This window comes from Martes martes (genome assembly GCF_963455335.1).
Source record: "Martes martes genome assembly, chromosome: 8".
Taxonomy (NCBI): Eukaryota; Metazoa; Chordata; class Mammalia; order Carnivora; family Mustelidae; genus Martes; species Martes martes.
Genome location: NC_137895.1, coordinates 68161388 through 68179088, shown reverse-complemented (window position 1 = coordinate 68179088; position 17701 = coordinate 68161388). Strand labels below are relative to the sequence as shown.

Here is a 17701-nt window from a genome sequence, read left to right as displayed (position 1 = left end):
AAGAACAATGAAGTTTATTTGTCTCCCAGTTAACAGCGCAAGGTAAGCATTCCGGCTTGGTGGGCAACTCTGCTCCAGTCAGCCGCTGGAGACCCAGGCTGGCAGCAGCTCCGCCATCAACTGTTGGCTTGCAGGGCTCTGGTCGTCGCCATCCCAGCTGGCTAAAAAGGGGAAAGCAAGGGAGTCTCCAGCCAGGGATATCCTCTTAAGCAGATAAGGTAGAAGTTCCTTACGTATCTTGTACTCCTATTCCATCCGCAAGTATTCAGTCCCACAGCCACAAGGTGTTGCAAGGGAGATTGGGAAATATGGTCTCTCCATGTACCCAGACGAAGGGAAGAACAGAAGCAGCAGGCAACTGCAGTCTCCATATACTGATTGTTAAAAATTATAAAACACCAGTAATGTACACTGCAAGATTCCCAGAATGTTATACAAACACAAGAGAATATAAAACGTTATTTTTTTCTATTATGAGAATATTCAACAAGGTAAAAAACCAAGGCAAGTCTCTTTGATTTTATGTTACCACATCAAAAAGATTTTTTGTTATCAAACGCACAGAGGAAATACCCAAGTTAAAATAAGTCATGTTCCAAAAGCTGGGAATTCATTTTCTCATAGAAACAATGTTCTAAAAATGGCCAGGTTCCAAAATTATTTCAAAAGGGCTCACTTACCTCCTGTGGTCTATCTGCAATGAAAAGTAGTAGAAGACAATACTGTCCTGCAGCACTCAAAATGGAACTATTAGCTAGAAATAATTTTTTAAAATATTTTTAATAAGGAAATTAATTTTAAGTAGAGGAGGATGTGGTGGAGAATGGGAAATGGGAAATGAATCCTTTCATGTAAAGCCAAAGTGAACTTTCACAATAGTATTCTGGCAGTGGCTCTTTAGGTTGATTTTTCCTCCTTCAAGGTTTATTGCAAACAAAATGAATGTGCTTATCAGCCATGCATTACAGCTAGATTTCTGGAACAAAATGGAAGAGAGAAAGTACTAAACACAAGTGTAGGGGGAGAGGGGAAAAGTCTCAGGGAAGTCAGGGAAGGGAGGAAAAGTCTCACGTGCTCATCTCTACATCTACAAGGATATATCAAGAAAGATAAGCAGAGGGAAAGACAAAGTTGAGGTTGGGAAAAGGAGTAAGACTGACATATGCAGGATCTCTCAGGGGGAAGAATGAGAACAACTGGGGATTGAGTTTTCTCTGTACCACTAGGAATTTACTTACTGCAGAGAAGGTCTCAGGTTGAGAGGCAGCGAACAAGCAACAATGCGTAAAGAAAGAATGTTCATAGGCTGAGAGGAATTTAGGGAGTAACTGACCTCTGTTTCATTTTTCTTTAATCAGCACAAGGAAAGTTCATGATTTAAAATTAAGAAAATGAAAACCTATCAAAATGAAAGTCAGAAGAATCTTCATGGTATAAAAGACATCTGAACAGGGTCCCTACAAATACAGCCAGTATAAGCCTCTTTCCACCTTTCGGGTACACATTTGTTTTTTCTAGCTCTTCTATTCCAGTACAACTTAATAGTTCCCCTACTGCTTCTAACATGACCTCTGAAGATGCTTGATGTTAAGTAAAAAAGCAATTTCAGGCAGTTTGATCTGGGGGGTCAGTCCTGTATCTCAAATGCAGTGGAGGACTGTTCTCTGTGAGTGTGACTGCTCACAGCCCATTGATTGCAGAACTCACCAAGAGAAACTGGTTTCTCTCACTTGACAACTGCACATACTATAATCAGAAAGACATGACTTTGGGCTCCTCTAAAAAGCCAAAGCCTTGAATTGCTTTTGAAGCACTATTTGGTCTCCCAGTGGCACCAGCAACAATGAACCATAGCCATGGGCATCAAGAGCCCAGCCTTTAAAGCCTGAACACGGAACAAAGATTTCTTTAACTTCTGAAAATGAAAGCACCCTTTGAAGAAAAACAAATTCTCAAATTGGCTGCAAACTATTTAATTAAATGTTTTTTGGGGTTTCAGAGAAACCTAAACATGTTGGCACAATTTTGCTTACAAATTTCTCTTATTCCAGCTTGTTGCTGTGTTAACTATTTTACAGAGAGATAAAAGTTGATGAAACAAAGGATAGAAATGATGTGAGGTTTCGATACAAATGTTTGTTTGTATTCTGTCTGGAGTCTTAACTTTGAGCCTAATTAGTTGCATTATCTTGAGCAGGTCCCTAGACATCTCTGGATTTGGTTCCTCAACTGGAAATTGAAGGGATTGGATGAGATGAGCCCTAAAATCCCTTCCAGCTTGACAGGCTGTAATTCAGATTTTTTCAGCTTCAGTTGTGCCATGACAGGGAACTTTATTGGCAGTCTTGAATTACTTAAAGACAGAGCATACTGCTTCAGGCCTATGCAATACTGCTCTGAACAGACACCTCACAGCTGCTGGGCTTCCTCCTGCTGGAGGCTGCTTGCATGGGGGTGAAACTGTGAAGTTCTGTGCCCAGCTCTAAAGAGTTTTTGAAAAGCTGCCACGTGACTCTTAAGATTTCCCTATACAACCTGACTACCCAAAGCCAACTTTACAAAGCAACAAACAGGCATTCACAGTCAACATCAAGAAAAGCCTTCTCCTGCTCAGTCCCTTCCTTGGCACACAGAATTCTCATTCACAATAATAATGTCAAGTCTGGGCTCAGATTTTAAGTAAAAGACTGATTTTAAAAAGGAAAAGCTATTTCAGAGGCCTGGTTTTCCAGTGTTTTCATGGGCAGCATTAAGTTCTGAGTGAGGATGTTTAATCAGCAGAATGGACCAAAAACCAAGCAAACGAATATAGGAAAAAAACTTTTCTTTCTAATATTCACCCACCTGAGGGCTAAGAACCACAGCTGGTATTGGTCTTCATTTCTGAATCATCACCAGGCCATCAAGTTCCCTCCTCCCCACTCCGCACTGAGAGGCTGGGTTTCTGGTCCCACACCTGAGTCCTTGTCCCAACATAAGACATCATATAAGAGAGAGAACTTCACTGAATGACCAGGCCTCCAACCCAAAACTTCTTGTTTCAGGGGCGCCTGGGTGGCTCAGTGGGTTAAAGCCTCTGCCTTCGGCTCAGGTCATGATCCCAGGGTCCTGGGATCGAGCCCCGCATCGGGCTCTCTGCTCAGCGGGGAGCCTGCTTCCCCTCTTTCTCTCTGCCTGCCTCTCTGCCTACTTGTGATCTGTCAAAAAAACAAAAACAAAAACAAAAAACTTCTGGTTTCAGTAGAAACATCAAGGATAGTAGCAAACCTAAACTGCAGTCTATTCTAGGTCACACGCAGTTAACCATTCAACCACTCTATTTGGTAAATACTCATACCGCCATTCTTTTTACCCATGCAGAAAGTGAGACCCAAACATATTAAATAAATTGCCCCAAATCAGCACCACCAAATGACGCTAATGCTAATCCGCACACTTGTCAGTTTGCCTCGAGCCACCTACAGTGCTCTGTTCTCTTGCCTTCAAGAGTGGACTTAGGATAGCCAGGAGGAAGAAGGGTTAAAACTGACAAACAGCATTAAAGACTTCAAAACAATTCATTCTCAAATATTCTATCCTTTTTTAACTGTCTTCACTCAGGTTCTCTGAAGAGAGCTCTGAAAAGTGCATTAACTTATCTAACAAAAGGACTCAGGTGCCTCTTACATACATAGTAACTACTGAAATGGCTGGTGGAGAGTAGGTTTGAAAGTAGAGAAAAATAATTCCAAGATGCTGTCCATGCCCTAGGATTGTTAACGCAGTACTGAAGCCTTTCAAACCTCTTCCAAACCTGTTACTTCCCAATGCATCTTCTTTTCTACCTATATTAAGTTAGGGAATCATCCATCTATAGTCTACTTTCTCTCAATCTTAGAAATTTGAATTTTAATCATTCATGTGAATTCTGCACTGTCTTGAAAATATATCCTAAGGATGTCCTTGAGCTCTCATTGGAAAATAATTATGTGAAAAATAGTTCTTCCTCCAAATCACCACTTCATCCTTTCCCAACTTCAGCCTACTAGAAAGACAGTAATTAAAATCACCTGCCTTTAATGACAATGCCATCGTCATTAGTCCCCAAGGTCCTTAAAACAAGGTCACCCTTGGTTTCCTTTTTCTACACAGCATCCCGACATGGGTGTTGATTGCCAAGGTCTGGAATTTTAACTCCCATATTTCATTTTGTCTTGCTTGTTTTGTTTTTTTTTTCCTTGATTTTTTTCTAATAACCCCTCATTTGCTCTTGTATAAAATGACCAGGCAGGACTAGGAGCCCTTACCTACAAAGACCCCCACAGTACAATCATGATTACTCTTTTACAGACAAGAATGGAGACTGACATGCAACTCCACCTTTGATTAATTTCTGACACTTGTGTTCTAGTACATAGTTTCTGTTTTAACCAACACTTCCTTAGGGAATATAAAGTGCTAAAATTAAAACACACAAAAAATATCTCTGCCCTGAGGAGAAGAAAAAGATTTCCTTTTCCTGATTTACTCTCTGAATCTACCCAAAGCTGAATTGATTATCTACTTCCGTCAAGAATCACTAGAGTATTGTGCGTTTTTCTTCAGTTTGACACGCTGTCATGACCCCTATTAGTACATAGACTTCCCAGTTTTCAGGGCAACAAGTAACATGAAGCTATTTCTTCTTAGAGTATCCACTCTTTGTTCATTTATTTGTTATAAAGCTCTATTAGACCTCGTAAGAATAATGACTTTTTTGAAAACCAATGCTCACAAATTGATATATAAATTGAATGCTGAGTGAAGTCACAGAATAAAGTAAAAAATATAAAATAGAATTACATTCACTTGCTATTACATTCCTGGTGCAAATCTATTTAAAAGCCTTACCTAAAATTTTTTTTCTGGATTTTTTTAGTTGGATTTTGAACTGCTATTTGGGTCATTATTAGAAACGGAAGCAATCCTATTCTGCCATATCTCCTCTCTTTCAATGGCATCAATTATTTATGATTCATATATTCAGAATGCTAGATCTACATGTGACATTGGAAGTAATTTTGTAAGCCCTTGGTATAAGAATGCAATCTCACCTGGAAATGCAGCCCTCTTGCAAGAAATACACATGAGGGATACACAGGGAACAGAAGAGGGAAAGGGTACTCCCACTAGGCAGCCAGATCTGTCAGTCAATCATGGGGTTCAAAAAAATCACTGGTAGATCATACTTCCATTTTATAGAGGTCCTGGAAAGCAAAAGGACTTTCTAGGGTCACAAAGCTGATTTAAGCAACAAGAATGAGTACTCACTGGGTCATTTCCTAGGATGGTCCTTTACCCAGTAAAAGATACACACAACCAGGAATGTCCTTTAAAATGCACATAGTTACTTTAGTCATGGTTGTCTGTGGGCTACTTTCCTGATTTATTTATTGACCTGGAAGCTTATCAATCCTTCTAAAAAACAGATGAACTTCTTTTGCTAGATGAACCATCTATGATGGGGAGTCTTTGACACTGTTGGGCCTGCCCACTCCTCACCTCCCCAACCATCACCCTCAGCGCAGGTGAGAGGAACTTGCTTAACCCAGACCTCACTTTGTGATCTTTTCACTTTGAACTTGTGCCAATTCTACACCTCACTCTCTCAGCTATTTTTGGTTCTTGCCCTACTCTATAACTATATACCATATGGGTCGAGACTACAGATTTTTGGAGCCCCACTTACTGGATTTGAATCTCAGCTCTGCTACTATCTAATAACGGAATCTTGGGGAATATATTTAATCTCTCTCTCTGCTTTGACTTCCTAATCTATAAAATGGGTCAAAGAATAGTGTCTACCTGACAAACTTCTTATATTAAAAAAGTTAATGTATGAGAAGCACTTAGAACAATGCCTGGCACAAGGTATATTGAAACGGAAAATTATAATTATTGGATTTGCCAGAAGTATCTTCTCACCTAACAGCCTGCAGATAATAACAACACCACCTACATGACCATGCACTGTGCCGAATGCTGTACACATACTATGCTAAATAATAACTTTTCTTGTGCTACTACTATTACCGTCTCCTCTCTCACCTCTTATTTGTTTTGAAATAAGAAAACTAAAGTCTGAGATCTTGAATAATGTGCCCATGGTCACCCAGGTAGTAGAAAGCAGAGTCAGGACTTGAACCAAGATCTGTCTTAGCATCTTTCCAAATCTCTGAGAAAAGGGCCTTAGAGTTCTTTTAAAATTCTTTTATAAATAGGTTGATTTACCTTTCATACAGGTCAGAAAGACTGGGATCTCCAGGGGGAAGGGAAGGCATTGTCAGACATGGGATGAGGATACCATCAGTGTCTTAGCCAAGCTCACGCCTATACCCTTATACCACTTCCGCTATACCACCCAGCACTCATGTGGACTATACTGCCAGAAGCCACCCCTAATCCATTGCTTATTTGAGTATAATATTAGGGAATATTGTTCTGATTCAAGCCAAAGTGGTAGTATTTTCAGTAGTTTCAGTAGTATCAGTAGTTTCTGAAATCATTTATTTCTACTCCAGCTTTAGGGTATAGGGAACATCTCTTCCTTTCCAGATGAGAAAAAAAAAATTATGATTTTCCTCTCTTCCTTCAGAGCCTGTAGTAACCAGTATCTTGCCACTCCTGCCCCAAACCGACCTATTCTTAGTTGTCAACATTTCTTCCATTAGTCTTAAGTGGTGTCTTCCTCGGAAGGTCTGGGGATGAAGGGCCAGGAGAGGGAAGAGAAGGAAAGTCCTTGAGTTTGCTAGAGGAACAGTATGCACTGCCTTGTCCCTGCTCCTGTAGCACATGCCCACTCCTGTGTCTCCTCTGGAGCTGTCTACCTTCTTTACTCCTGCACGGCATTCCAGAGCCTTCACTGAGAACCTCCCAGAAGAGCCTCTGGGTGCTCCCCCAAAATGCAAGTGATTCAGCTACATGGCCTGTTTTTCCCAAAGACCCACCCATAGTACCCATGTTGGGCTTGGCTTATTGGGCTAAATCTAGGAAAGGGAAGAGCGTGGGAGGGATTTTTTTGCTCTATTCTCTCTCCCCACACCCATCATCATATTAAGCTGTCAAGCTATTAAAAAAGGTCAGAAAAGCTGAAGTTGAATGTTTTTATATAAGGAATGGTAGAAAAGCTGTTTGAAGAAAGACAAGTAGGGCTCTGGAGGAGGCCAAGGGAGACAGAAATCCTGGCGAGCAGCAATGGGACTGACAGAAGAACAATAAGCAGGCAAGTATGTTTCTAGGATGAGATGAAGAAAAGAAAGGGGGAGACTGGCAAGTTGGCCTCAGATATAAGCCTTAACCCAAGAGGTCCCTAGTGCCATTCCAGCCTCTCTGGATCGATCCTAAATTTTCTTAACATCCTTAGTTCCTTCCCTGCTGGGCACCTTGCCTCAGTCCCTGAAGCCATCACCAGCTACCACTGCCTGGCACAAAGAGTAGATGAGAGGAGAGAAAAGGAGATATGTTCCTTTCATCCCTACTTGTACTCTAAAGTTTTTCCTTTAGAAACAGGTCATACATACAAGGTTTGGCCTCTGTAGTGCTCTTAGTAGTATGCTTCAGTTGTTACTAAGGGTCTTGCTGGGTCTCTAACCCATATATGATGTGCAGTGGATGTTGTTGGTACCCTCCCCAGATCCCCTTCTTGGACTGGTACCTGCATCCTTAGCTGCCATGACAGTTGGTTGAAAACTGCAGCTGTCCTCCTCTCAGAGATTACCTTTGCCTTTGGGGGAACAGAAGGTGCCTTGCCTTGACGGTTACCACCAACCCTCAGCCAATGAATGACTGACAATGGGAGTGCAAAAGGCCAGCCTCCTTGACCCAAGGGACCAATTGTGTAGTGCAATTCCTGCTTTAGAATTGCCCACAGAATTAGGCTGAAGCTGGTCTCCTGCTGAGACCCTGTCATTACTTAGCTTTATTCCCTCTAAATGCTACCTTCCCTCACCTTCTCCTGAGGCATGCTTCCAATAAGTCACTTGCACCAGAATTCTTGAATCAGGATCCACTTTCAGGGAACCCTACCTCAGACATATATTCATTCCATATGTTTATCAGAGGTCCTTTACGGTCACTAGAGTAATACATCTACCAAAAATGAAACAAGGAGCAACTTAACAGGACCCTAAACAAAATTTAGACACATAACCCAACTTGATTTATAAGACTCCTAGGCCTATATCTAATCCTGTTCTCTTGCAGACAGTAACAAACTACATTTTATCTAATCCAAAATGAAGACTTCATACTCTTCTTACCACAGAACATGAGTTAATATACTTATTTTAAAAATTAGCTATGTAGTATTTATCATTAACCAATATATTTGTTGCAATTTTTAAAATGTGGCTGGATGATTCTAAATTATTTTGTAATAATTATTCTTCCTATGATCATATAAATCTTACATTTTTAATCACTTTCTGGGGCTTTTTTTCCTCCCGTGAACTATAAATTCTGTGATTGTGGATGACTGGGTCCCTGATAAGCATGTTCTCATTAATCCAACAGTGTTATAAAACAGATCAAATTTCCAGCTTGCAATTAATAAACATATAATTAAATATATGAAGGGAAAGCAAAAGATAACTTAATCTTTCTGCTATGATTTAGAAGTCATTTCAGGGTCATCCCTATAAGCCTCAATTATAGTATTGCAGAAGTATAGGGAGATTGGTAAATAGCATTCAGGTTGGAAGAATGCCAGATGGACCAGATTTTACTTCATGTATTTACAAAAATGGAACTTTGTAACATGAGGTACCACATTCACTGTTTTCCCCCCAATATACTGATCCTAGTATAGCCTCTTACAGAGAGTCCCCTATAATTAATCTGAGCTGATTAAATCCATTCTTCCAGTCTGTAATAAAAAAACTAAGACTTTCTCATTTTCATGGGATTATCCTCTCAAAAAAGTTCTACCTAAATAGGACCCAATCATCTTTAAATCCTGTTTCTGAATATATTTGCAGGTATTCCTTTTGGTAGAGCCTGTTGCAGTTCCCATTTACAGTTTATGCTGTATTTTATTCCATACTGTACTTTAGTTAACAAAATACATCACCCTCTTACCCCATCAAACTGTTGGAGGGTCTTTTAAGGAGTAGGTTATGACTTGGTAACCAATCTTTTTTTTTTTTTTTTTTTTTTTTAAGAAGAAACCATCATGACACTAAAAATTCCTGAAGATCTGGGAACTGTGCTCTGTTTCTAAAAAGTCCTTTTATATTTGTCAAATAAATCACAATATTTATAGATCTTTACCATGTTTCAGTATGCATACAAGTTATTAGAGAAAGAATACCTTATTTATTTGCTTTCCACACACATAAGAATACCTTATGAGAAAGAATACCTTATTTATTTGCTTTCCACACACATCTACTGAAGAGATGACTTTTTTCCTTTTCCTTTCAAATTTATAAGTAACAGTGACTAAATGAAGGCTGAATAAATGACTCCATCTGTACAAATTTCTGGTAGTCTTGATGTCACAAGATTGCAGCTGTGACTCCATCTATCACAGCTATATTCCAGGCAATAATACGGCTTGGGTCAGCCCTGCTAGCACCCCACCACCAGATATACAAATAAGGAATCCTACACAACACCTCTCAAACACATACTGTGGCCTATACTTAGTAACCCCCATCTGCAAGGAAGGTTATGAAATGAAATTTTTCGCTAGGCACGAAATCAGATTTCTATTACTAAGAGAGAAGGGAAGAAAGGAAATGGGATAGGCAACTAGAATTATCTGCCTCATTTTCTTTTTTAGTATATGTTTCCTCAGATGAACTATGAGGTCATAGAAGGCTGAAATTATGTCATACTAATTTTTGTAATCTCAGAACCTAGCACAATACCATAGTTTATTGTTTCTTAAAATGTTTATTAAAGACTAGATCAAAGACAAGTATGACAGGTGAGTAAGTGGCATTAGTTTGTTCCATTTATACTGTCATTCATTCACTTAATTATTATTTCAACTAATATTAATTGAGCTCCCAGTCTGAGCCAGGTCCTCTATCAAGCAGTGATATTTACGTGATAAACACAACATAGTCCCTGGCTTTATGAAGCAGGTGGAGGATGGGGGTGGCTTTATGAAGCAGGTGGAGGATGGGGATGGCTCTAAAAGTAACAGGCAATTTCAAGGTTATGGGGTAAGAGAATGAGAAGTGGTCCTGAGACACTGTTTGAGAGGTAATGAAGCTGTAAGTAGTCTGGTGAACAGAGTGGTGAAAGAAGTAGAGACAAAGAAGGAAAAATAGAGGGCTAGGTAATAAAGACACTTATGTTATAGTCATAAGTCCGTAATTTATCTCTGCCAATACACATACCTATTTGTTGTGAGAAAATGTTTGTTTCTCCCTTAGACTTCCTCATGAAAGAATTTCCCAACACTTTGCTCTTGATGGATCTGACCCACTGATAAGCTTCTTGGCTGGCCTGAACTGTAGTCACAACTGTGTTCCATGGACCTTCTCCAAGCATGAAGAAACTGTCTTCCCAGCATCCCATCTTACAGGATGATGTTCCCTGGTGGACCAGTTTGGGAAATTTTGGTCTAGACATGTATTTCTCAAACTTGGCAATATGACTCCACTGGACACCATAAAAAAGAGTTGCTGGGGATTTCCAGAAAAAAAGAGGCTGATCCCCAGAAACTGCACATGTGAACCTGGTCTTCTTAGTGTGTTAACACCTTGGATTTCAGTTTTATGAGTCACCAGATGGATATAGGTTTAGTGGAACTAACAGCACACCACTTCAGCAATCTTGCAGTCAAATAAGTTGTCCATATGACGATTTGACTAGTAAGTAAAACACTGTCATCTCTTCCCAGAAGTAATCCAATTCAGTTCAGTTTGTAACATATACAAATACAGCTAGAAATGCACCTACATCAATTTCGATTTTCTTTGCCTACGTTAGAGAAAAAGATACACCCTAACCATGAAGCAAAGATCACAAGAAGAGAGATCTGAAGATGATATGCTATTGGCCTTAAAGATGGAGGAAGAGGCCACAAGCCAAGGAAAGCATGTAGCATAGAATATAGAAAAAGCAGAGATGGATTCTCCCCCAGAGGCTCCAGATGGGACACAGCCCACACCTTGATTTTAGAATTTCTGACTTCCAGAACTGTAAAATAACACATTCTTGGTTCTAGCTACCAAGGCTGTGTAACTTTTTACAGTTAGCAATGGGAAAGTAATACCGATAGTAATATACCTCCAGATGCTATCCCTCTACCCCCTCATTCCCACAGCACTCCACATTAAGTCTCTCTTGGGATTCTCTTCTCTTCTCAACCTATCCTCTCAAACTGTTTTCCTGAAAATCAAATCCGATTATGTCACAGGGCTTGAAATACATGAATACTCACTAATTCTAGTTAGGTTACTTCTGAGAATATAATTAGAAACCAGAAATAAGGGTTTTTTACAAATCCTGTCAAGGACATTTGGTGTGATCTCAGGAAGGCTAAACAGAGATGTGATACAGATAAGAAAGCTGAAAACAAATTGCACTATACACTGGAGAAAGAATGCATTAACCACATGGGGTTGAGGCAGAGAAGAGATTTTTCTGGGTTTATTCAGGACTGGACAGAGGTAAATTCACAGACTTTGGAAGCCATCAGGAAGACACATTCTGGTTTGGAGGTGGGGATACCTTACCAGGTACCTGGATCCTAGTAAGTGCTTATCCTAAACAGAGGTCATGGGTATACTATCATAGTAAATTTCATCCTGATTTAAATGCTAGTCATGAAAACTGGTTGCCATGAGTCAGTCCACTGTTCACCTCTGGACACACGATAAAACTGAGGTCAAGAACCTCCCTGCTGGTGACCAACCGAAACTAGTAGATCGAGGTTCTTCTACTTCCCACTGTCTCCTCAGAAAGTTAAAGGATATGCTCTTCCGTAAGATCCTGAATCCTAGTTTAACAATAGCCAAATTCCTGCCAGCCATCACTCAAGACCTGTTTGAGGGTCCCTGTTTCAAGACCTCCACAAAAGAGGGATGACTATCAACAACAACAGCAACAACAAAAAAAGGGAGGAAAGTTCTAAGAAGGAAGGGGAGGTCAAAATTGGCAAATGCCAAAAAGGGCATGACAAAATGGGGATTAAATTTTTCCATTAGATTTGGCAATTAGGCGGGTGACTGATGTTGTTCAGCGGAGTGAAAGGTTGACAAGGGAATGAGCGCTTAGGCAATGTTAACATTAAGGCTGGAAAAGTCCTCTGAGAAGAGGATCCATGCCCTACAGAATCACCTTAAATAAAATTCCCCTCGGGTTTTGCATTTGAATCATAGAGAACTCTTCTTGTCTCCAAATCCTCCAAACCTTAATCAGCCTCCTTTGAGTCCGACTATCCTGCTCTCTCTTCTCAGTTCACCTCGAACTTAAAGGAACTAATGAGCTGTGCAATAACTAAAGGTCAAAAAACAAGAGGAAGAAACAAAAGGCCCACAAACACAAACTCAAACCAAAACAAATCAGGCCCTCAGTAAGCTGAGCTGTAACAAGTTGTGCTTCAAATTTACTAACCCCGTTTTGATTAAAAAACAAAAAACAAAACAAAACAAAAAAACAGTGTCTGGAGAATTAAAAGGGGTATTTTATAATTGGATTTTTTTTGTGTTTCTGTGTTTTTCTTTTTGTTTTTGCTTTTTTTTGTATCTATATCATCCATCATCTTCACTCCATCTCCCCCCAAATTAATAGCTGTTGCTGTCTGTGAGCACAAGCCTGGACCAAAAAACTAATTTTGTCCAGTGGTTAGAGTAATTGCGTTCCATTAAAAAAAAAAAAGGTGGAATAGGGAGAACAACATACATATCTGCATTTTCAGATGAAAGCACTGATTTTCTTCCTCGACTGTTCGCTGTATTTAATGGGGGGGGGGAGGGGAGGACAATTTTCTGAATCTGAGCCCATTTCTCTCTAAACTTGGTTACTCACGTCTGATTCATTCGCTGTGTGTTTCCTCTCCTGTCTCTGTCACTGCCTGCTGCTGAGAAGGGGGTCGCTGAATCACTGCCACTCCAGATGAAAAGCAATTCAAACCCAGTTCTTGGGGGATGGAAGGGCTTTTTTTTCTTTCCTTCTTTTCCTTTCTTAAGCGTCTGCAGAAAAAAGCCGCCTACTTTCCGGGATGACCGTAGAGGGCAGTTTTACAAGTCTCACCCCGGGCTATGGAAGACTGGGCTCCGGTGAGAGTCGGGAAGCACCGGTCACCTCACCATTTCGGGCTTTCCGGTCCACAGGCCTCGGCGGTCTGGGGCGTGTGCTGGAACGCGCGGCGGCTGGGGGCTCCGGGGGGAGCTCGGCCCCGTGGGCCCGAACGGCCGGGCCCGTTCCCCGCCGCTTTAAAAGCTCCCACAATGCAGCGCTGGCGTCCCAGTTCCGTTACAATGTCTCTCAGGGCGCCGGCGAACCCGCGAGGCGCGGGCGGGGAAGCCGGAGAGCCGCGGCTGTAACCCGAGCGCCCGGCCGAGGGGGGCGCCCCCGCGCCGCTCCTCTCGCGCGCTCTGCCCGCGGCCCGGCGAAGGGGCGGAGCCGCCCGGCCGCCCGAGCCCGGCCCGGCCCCCCAGTCCGGCCCCCAGCCCAGAAGCACCGGCCGCGGCAGCTAGCCGGCCGCCAACTCCGCCGTCCGGAGCAGCGCCCGCCGCCGCGCTCCTCGCTGAGCCCCGCTAGACCGCCCGCGGCAGCGGCGGCGGCGCTGGGGGCGGCTCCTACGGGCGGCGCGGCCCCTGCCCGCGCGCTAGCACCCCGCGGCAGCCCCACCGGGGGCAGCCACACTCACCTAGCGCCGGCCGGGAGGTGAGCGGAGAGGGTGCGCCGGGAGCCAGGGCCTCCCGCCAGTGCGGGGCGCGGGGCCCGCGGAGTGCGGCGGAGGCAGGCGCGCCCGGCGGTGCGGCCAGGACAGGCGCTGGGCGGCCGCCGAGCTCCGGACGCCGGCACGTCCCCAGCGCCCCGGCCGGCCCCGCCGGGCGGCCTGCGGGGGCGGCGCAGTTGCGAAACTGAGTAAGTATTAACTTTACTCGGCCGCCGCGATTTCTGGGCAGCGCCTGCGACCCATCCCTCCTCCTCCTGGAGCCTTCGGGCTCCCCCTTCCCCGCCCCCTCGCCCCTCTGTCTACACCTTGGGTTTCTTCGCGGGTTCTGCCCTCCGGCCGCGGGCTCCCTGTTCCTCCGGTTCACCTTTCTCCCTCTTGTGTTCGCCTTTGCGCGTTCTCCCCGCCGTACACACGCGCCTCTGATTGAGAAGTGCAGGCTTGTGCCCTGCTTCTCGGTTTCCTCCCAGTGTCCTTGGCAGGGGAGTTTAGAGGCCACTTTTGTTGGCTAGGGAAACGTATGTATGGCTTCTTTAGCATTTTTCTCTCCAAATGGAAATCGGATGCTCGCTGGCCGGGTGGCGGTTTGGTGAACGCTTACTTTCTCCTCTGAAAACACGATTGGTTTTTAGGTTTTAAAATTGTGTGTGAACGCTTAACTATCATCCTCGGTCCCTGTTTCCCCTTGCCGCCAACCCTTCTGGGAAGGGGAGTCCAAAACAGGGGACTTTCAAACTAATTCCGTTTTGCAGACTAGAAACTTTGCGAGGGTACATCGCGGAAAGCTTAATAAGCTTCAACCTGAAGGGACAGGAGCTTTGAATGTGGGTCCTTGTGCGGCACTGGAGCCTACAAGCCGAGTACCTGGGTTCGTAATCGAGTGTTGCGTTGTTATTTTAGCATCGTAGAGCCGCCTGGTGTTGCTAAACCACTACTTTTTCAGCATCAGATGGCATCTTGAGCAGTGCAAGCGTTGAATATAATTACGGGTCAGTATTGCCCCTGATCTTCAGGGATTTAGAAGGGAAATAGATGCAGGGCACATTTCCTAGCTGACTTAAACCCATCAGGCTAGCAGTGTCAGTACATCAAAGCCTTGCATTAAAAAAAAAAAAAAAAAAAAAAAAATTCTTCCACCCTGGTAACAGCGAGGAGGAACATTTACGGATTTTCCAGTATGATGTGGCTCAGCAATTCCTCATTAGATCTGTTGTGTCGCCAGAAAGGACTTTTAAATATGTATAGAGCCCTGCTTTTTTGCCTATTGGATTAACCCCTCATTCTGGTAGAAGGCCTTAGGTAGATCCCCCCGGCCCCCTTTTTAAAAAAAAAAAGTCTTTCATCTTTGGGTTGCCAGGAGTTGGCCATCCTGTTATGAAGGAATAGAAAATGGGAAGCTTTCTTAATGGATTTTCAGCAACCTGTCCTTTGCCTGGGTGAGGCAATAGGGAATGCCTGCTAGACCTCTGCAGGGAGAGGTGCCAGGTGGACACAAGAATCAGGAGGAAGGACACAGTAGTACTATCATTTTGGAGGGTGGTGTGTGTGAGTGTTTATCTTTCAGTGGGCATACCAATGCTACTTTAAAAAATTTTATCTCCATGACAAACTCTCCCCAAACCATGAAAGCTCCCTGTATCCCACTTTAAGAAGCCTGAATGAAATTTGATGATTCTGTTGAAGGATCAGACCCACCAAAATATAATTTGTAATGTAGGTGATGAAACCTTTCAAAAATCTCCCCTTTCCTCATTTTCCTCCCTTTTAAGAGCCTCAAGCTGGTACTTTCAGTAATAGACACAATTGTTAGTAATACATTGAGTTCTTTCTAGGTTCATTAATCAAGCCTAATTTCTGGGCTTCAGTAGCTGAGAGGGACATCAGCCCAGAGAGTGAGAAAATCATGAGACTCTGCAGATAGGAAAGGCATTTCAGTTTACTAAAGTGTCATCGTGCTACAGGGAAAAGCTTTTAAAAAGAAAAGGATGTTTAGGTTGCTTTTAGCGTGCATGTTTGCTGAATTTGGCATTTGGTGGAGATATTTGGGAATTGCAGATATTAAATTCTACACAATGGTGGTATAATTTGTTTTTTGCCTAACATTTTGTTCTTTTAAAATTTTGATTTTTAAAAAAGATTTTATTTATTTATTTAACAGAGAGAGAGAGACAGTGAGAGAGGGAACACAAGCAAGGGGAGTGGGAGAGGGAGAAGCAGGCTTCCCGCTGAGCAGGGAGCCTGATGCAGGACTCCATCCCAGGACCCTGGGATCATGACTTGAGCCGAAGGCAGAAGCTTAACGACTGAGCCACCCAGGCGCCCCAAGATTTTGTTTTTTTAAGGGGAATCTCAGTTCTTAGCTTTTGTAGCCTTCCATACTGGCGTACATTAATTCTTGACTTGAACGCCCTAGCTGTTTTTGAGAAGTAGTTCAGAATTTATTGCTCAGTTGATCTATCTTATGTTGATATATGTATGGCTTGAGAGTAGAAATGTTGTTTGCTGCTGGGTCTTGCTGCTTTTTTCATTATGGTTCATTCTGGACGTGGTGGCTTTGCTCCTTTACTGTAAAACATTGAGGTTGTGGATATCTTGCTAGTGTTCAAAACATTGCAAAACTCTGCAGATAGAAGTGGATTGGGATTGGGAGTAGTATAGGAAAACATTATGCATTATAAATCTGAGAATTTGGATTTAAAAAATAATGTATCACCTATTTACTCTTCTTGGGCGCTAGCTTGTTCCAACCCTGAATAGATTTCAAAATGCAAAGTGTAGAAGTAGTTCCTAAGAACTACTTAGGTATATAGGTATAGGTATACTTAGGTAGAGTGGAAAGAAAGCTTACCTCACAGCCAGCCAACCAGACTTGGGTGGCAATGTGACTTTGTCACTTTGAACTGAATGAGTTCAACATGCTACTTCAACATCATGATCTACAGTTTGCTTTCTGTAAAATGGGGATACTGCTACTAAAAGGGATGCTGTGACAAGTAGAATATCTAATATAACATCTGGTACATCGTAGCCAATAAATGGCATTGTCTCACACTTCTTCAGAACTGAACTCTCCATTACCCAACCTTTCAAACAGTTCCTCCTCTGTTTTCCATCTCATCCATCCAACAGGTAGCTCAGGCCAGAAGGCTGGAGTTTATCCTTCATTCTCTCTTCTGTTCTTTCACTAACCACCCCCCCCCCCCAACCAGTTTGTCAAAAAATCCTTATCTACTTTTATGGAAAAATCTCTTTCAAATCTGTCTGATTTTCAGTCTCCACTATGCTTCCATTCTGCTTGAAGCCATCATTATCTTTCCCCATTGCCTTCTGCACATATACTGTACCCCTTCCAGTTCCTTTTCCCACCAGCAACCTAAAAAGAAAACAAGTCATTTGATGTTTAAAGTCTTCAAAGCTCTTAGGAAACACATTTATTTCTCCAGATAAAATATGAAATTTTCAACACACCTGTAAGGTCCTGCATGATTTGACCAGTGCGCCCCACCCCCCGATCTTCATCCTTTGCTGCCACAATGTCCAGTTCTCCAGCAGGGCTCTTGCTCATGCTATTGGTCTCTATTTTAGGACCATCTCCTTGAGTAATTTGTCATCCTTGGGTATAAATTCATCTATTATCTTTATAAATGTCTTATCACCCTTAGCATCATGTAGCTTAGAATCCCTTTATTTTCTCCCTCATAGAGCAATCACCTTTCCTTTTTAATGTTTGCCATAACTTATAACTATGTATTATTTAACTACTTAATGTTTCTCTCTTGCCCTCTAGGGCAGAGATAATACCTGGTTTATTTGCTATTCTATACT

The 17701-nt window shown here is 42.5% G+C and overlaps 2 protein-coding genes across 2 annotated transcripts in view; one reads left to right on the top strand and one right to left on the bottom strand.

Annotated features, from left to right (window-relative positions):
• LOC308347079 (uncharacterized protein) overlaps positions 1-17441 on the bottom strand; it is a gene marked incomplete at its 5' end in the record, with an annotated part of 318527 nt that extends 301086 nt beyond the window's left edge. Inside the window, 3 exons of the mRNA XM_080810237.1 lie at positions 13847-14038; positions 17216-17249; positions 17345-17441. Coding sequence (XP_080666363.1) covers positions 13847-14038; positions 17216-17249; positions 17345-17441 — 323 coding nt within the window. The remainder of the gene's footprint in view (positions 1-13846; positions 14039-17215; positions 17250-17344) is intronic.
• Positions 13999-17701, top strand: part of RASSF8 (Ras association domain family member 8) — a 127233-nt gene continuing 123530 nt past the window's right edge. Inside the window, exon 1 of the mRNA XM_080811708.1 lies at positions 13999-14067. The gene's annotated coding sequence lies outside the window, so the exon portion shown is untranslated. The remainder of the gene's footprint in view (positions 14068-17701) is intronic.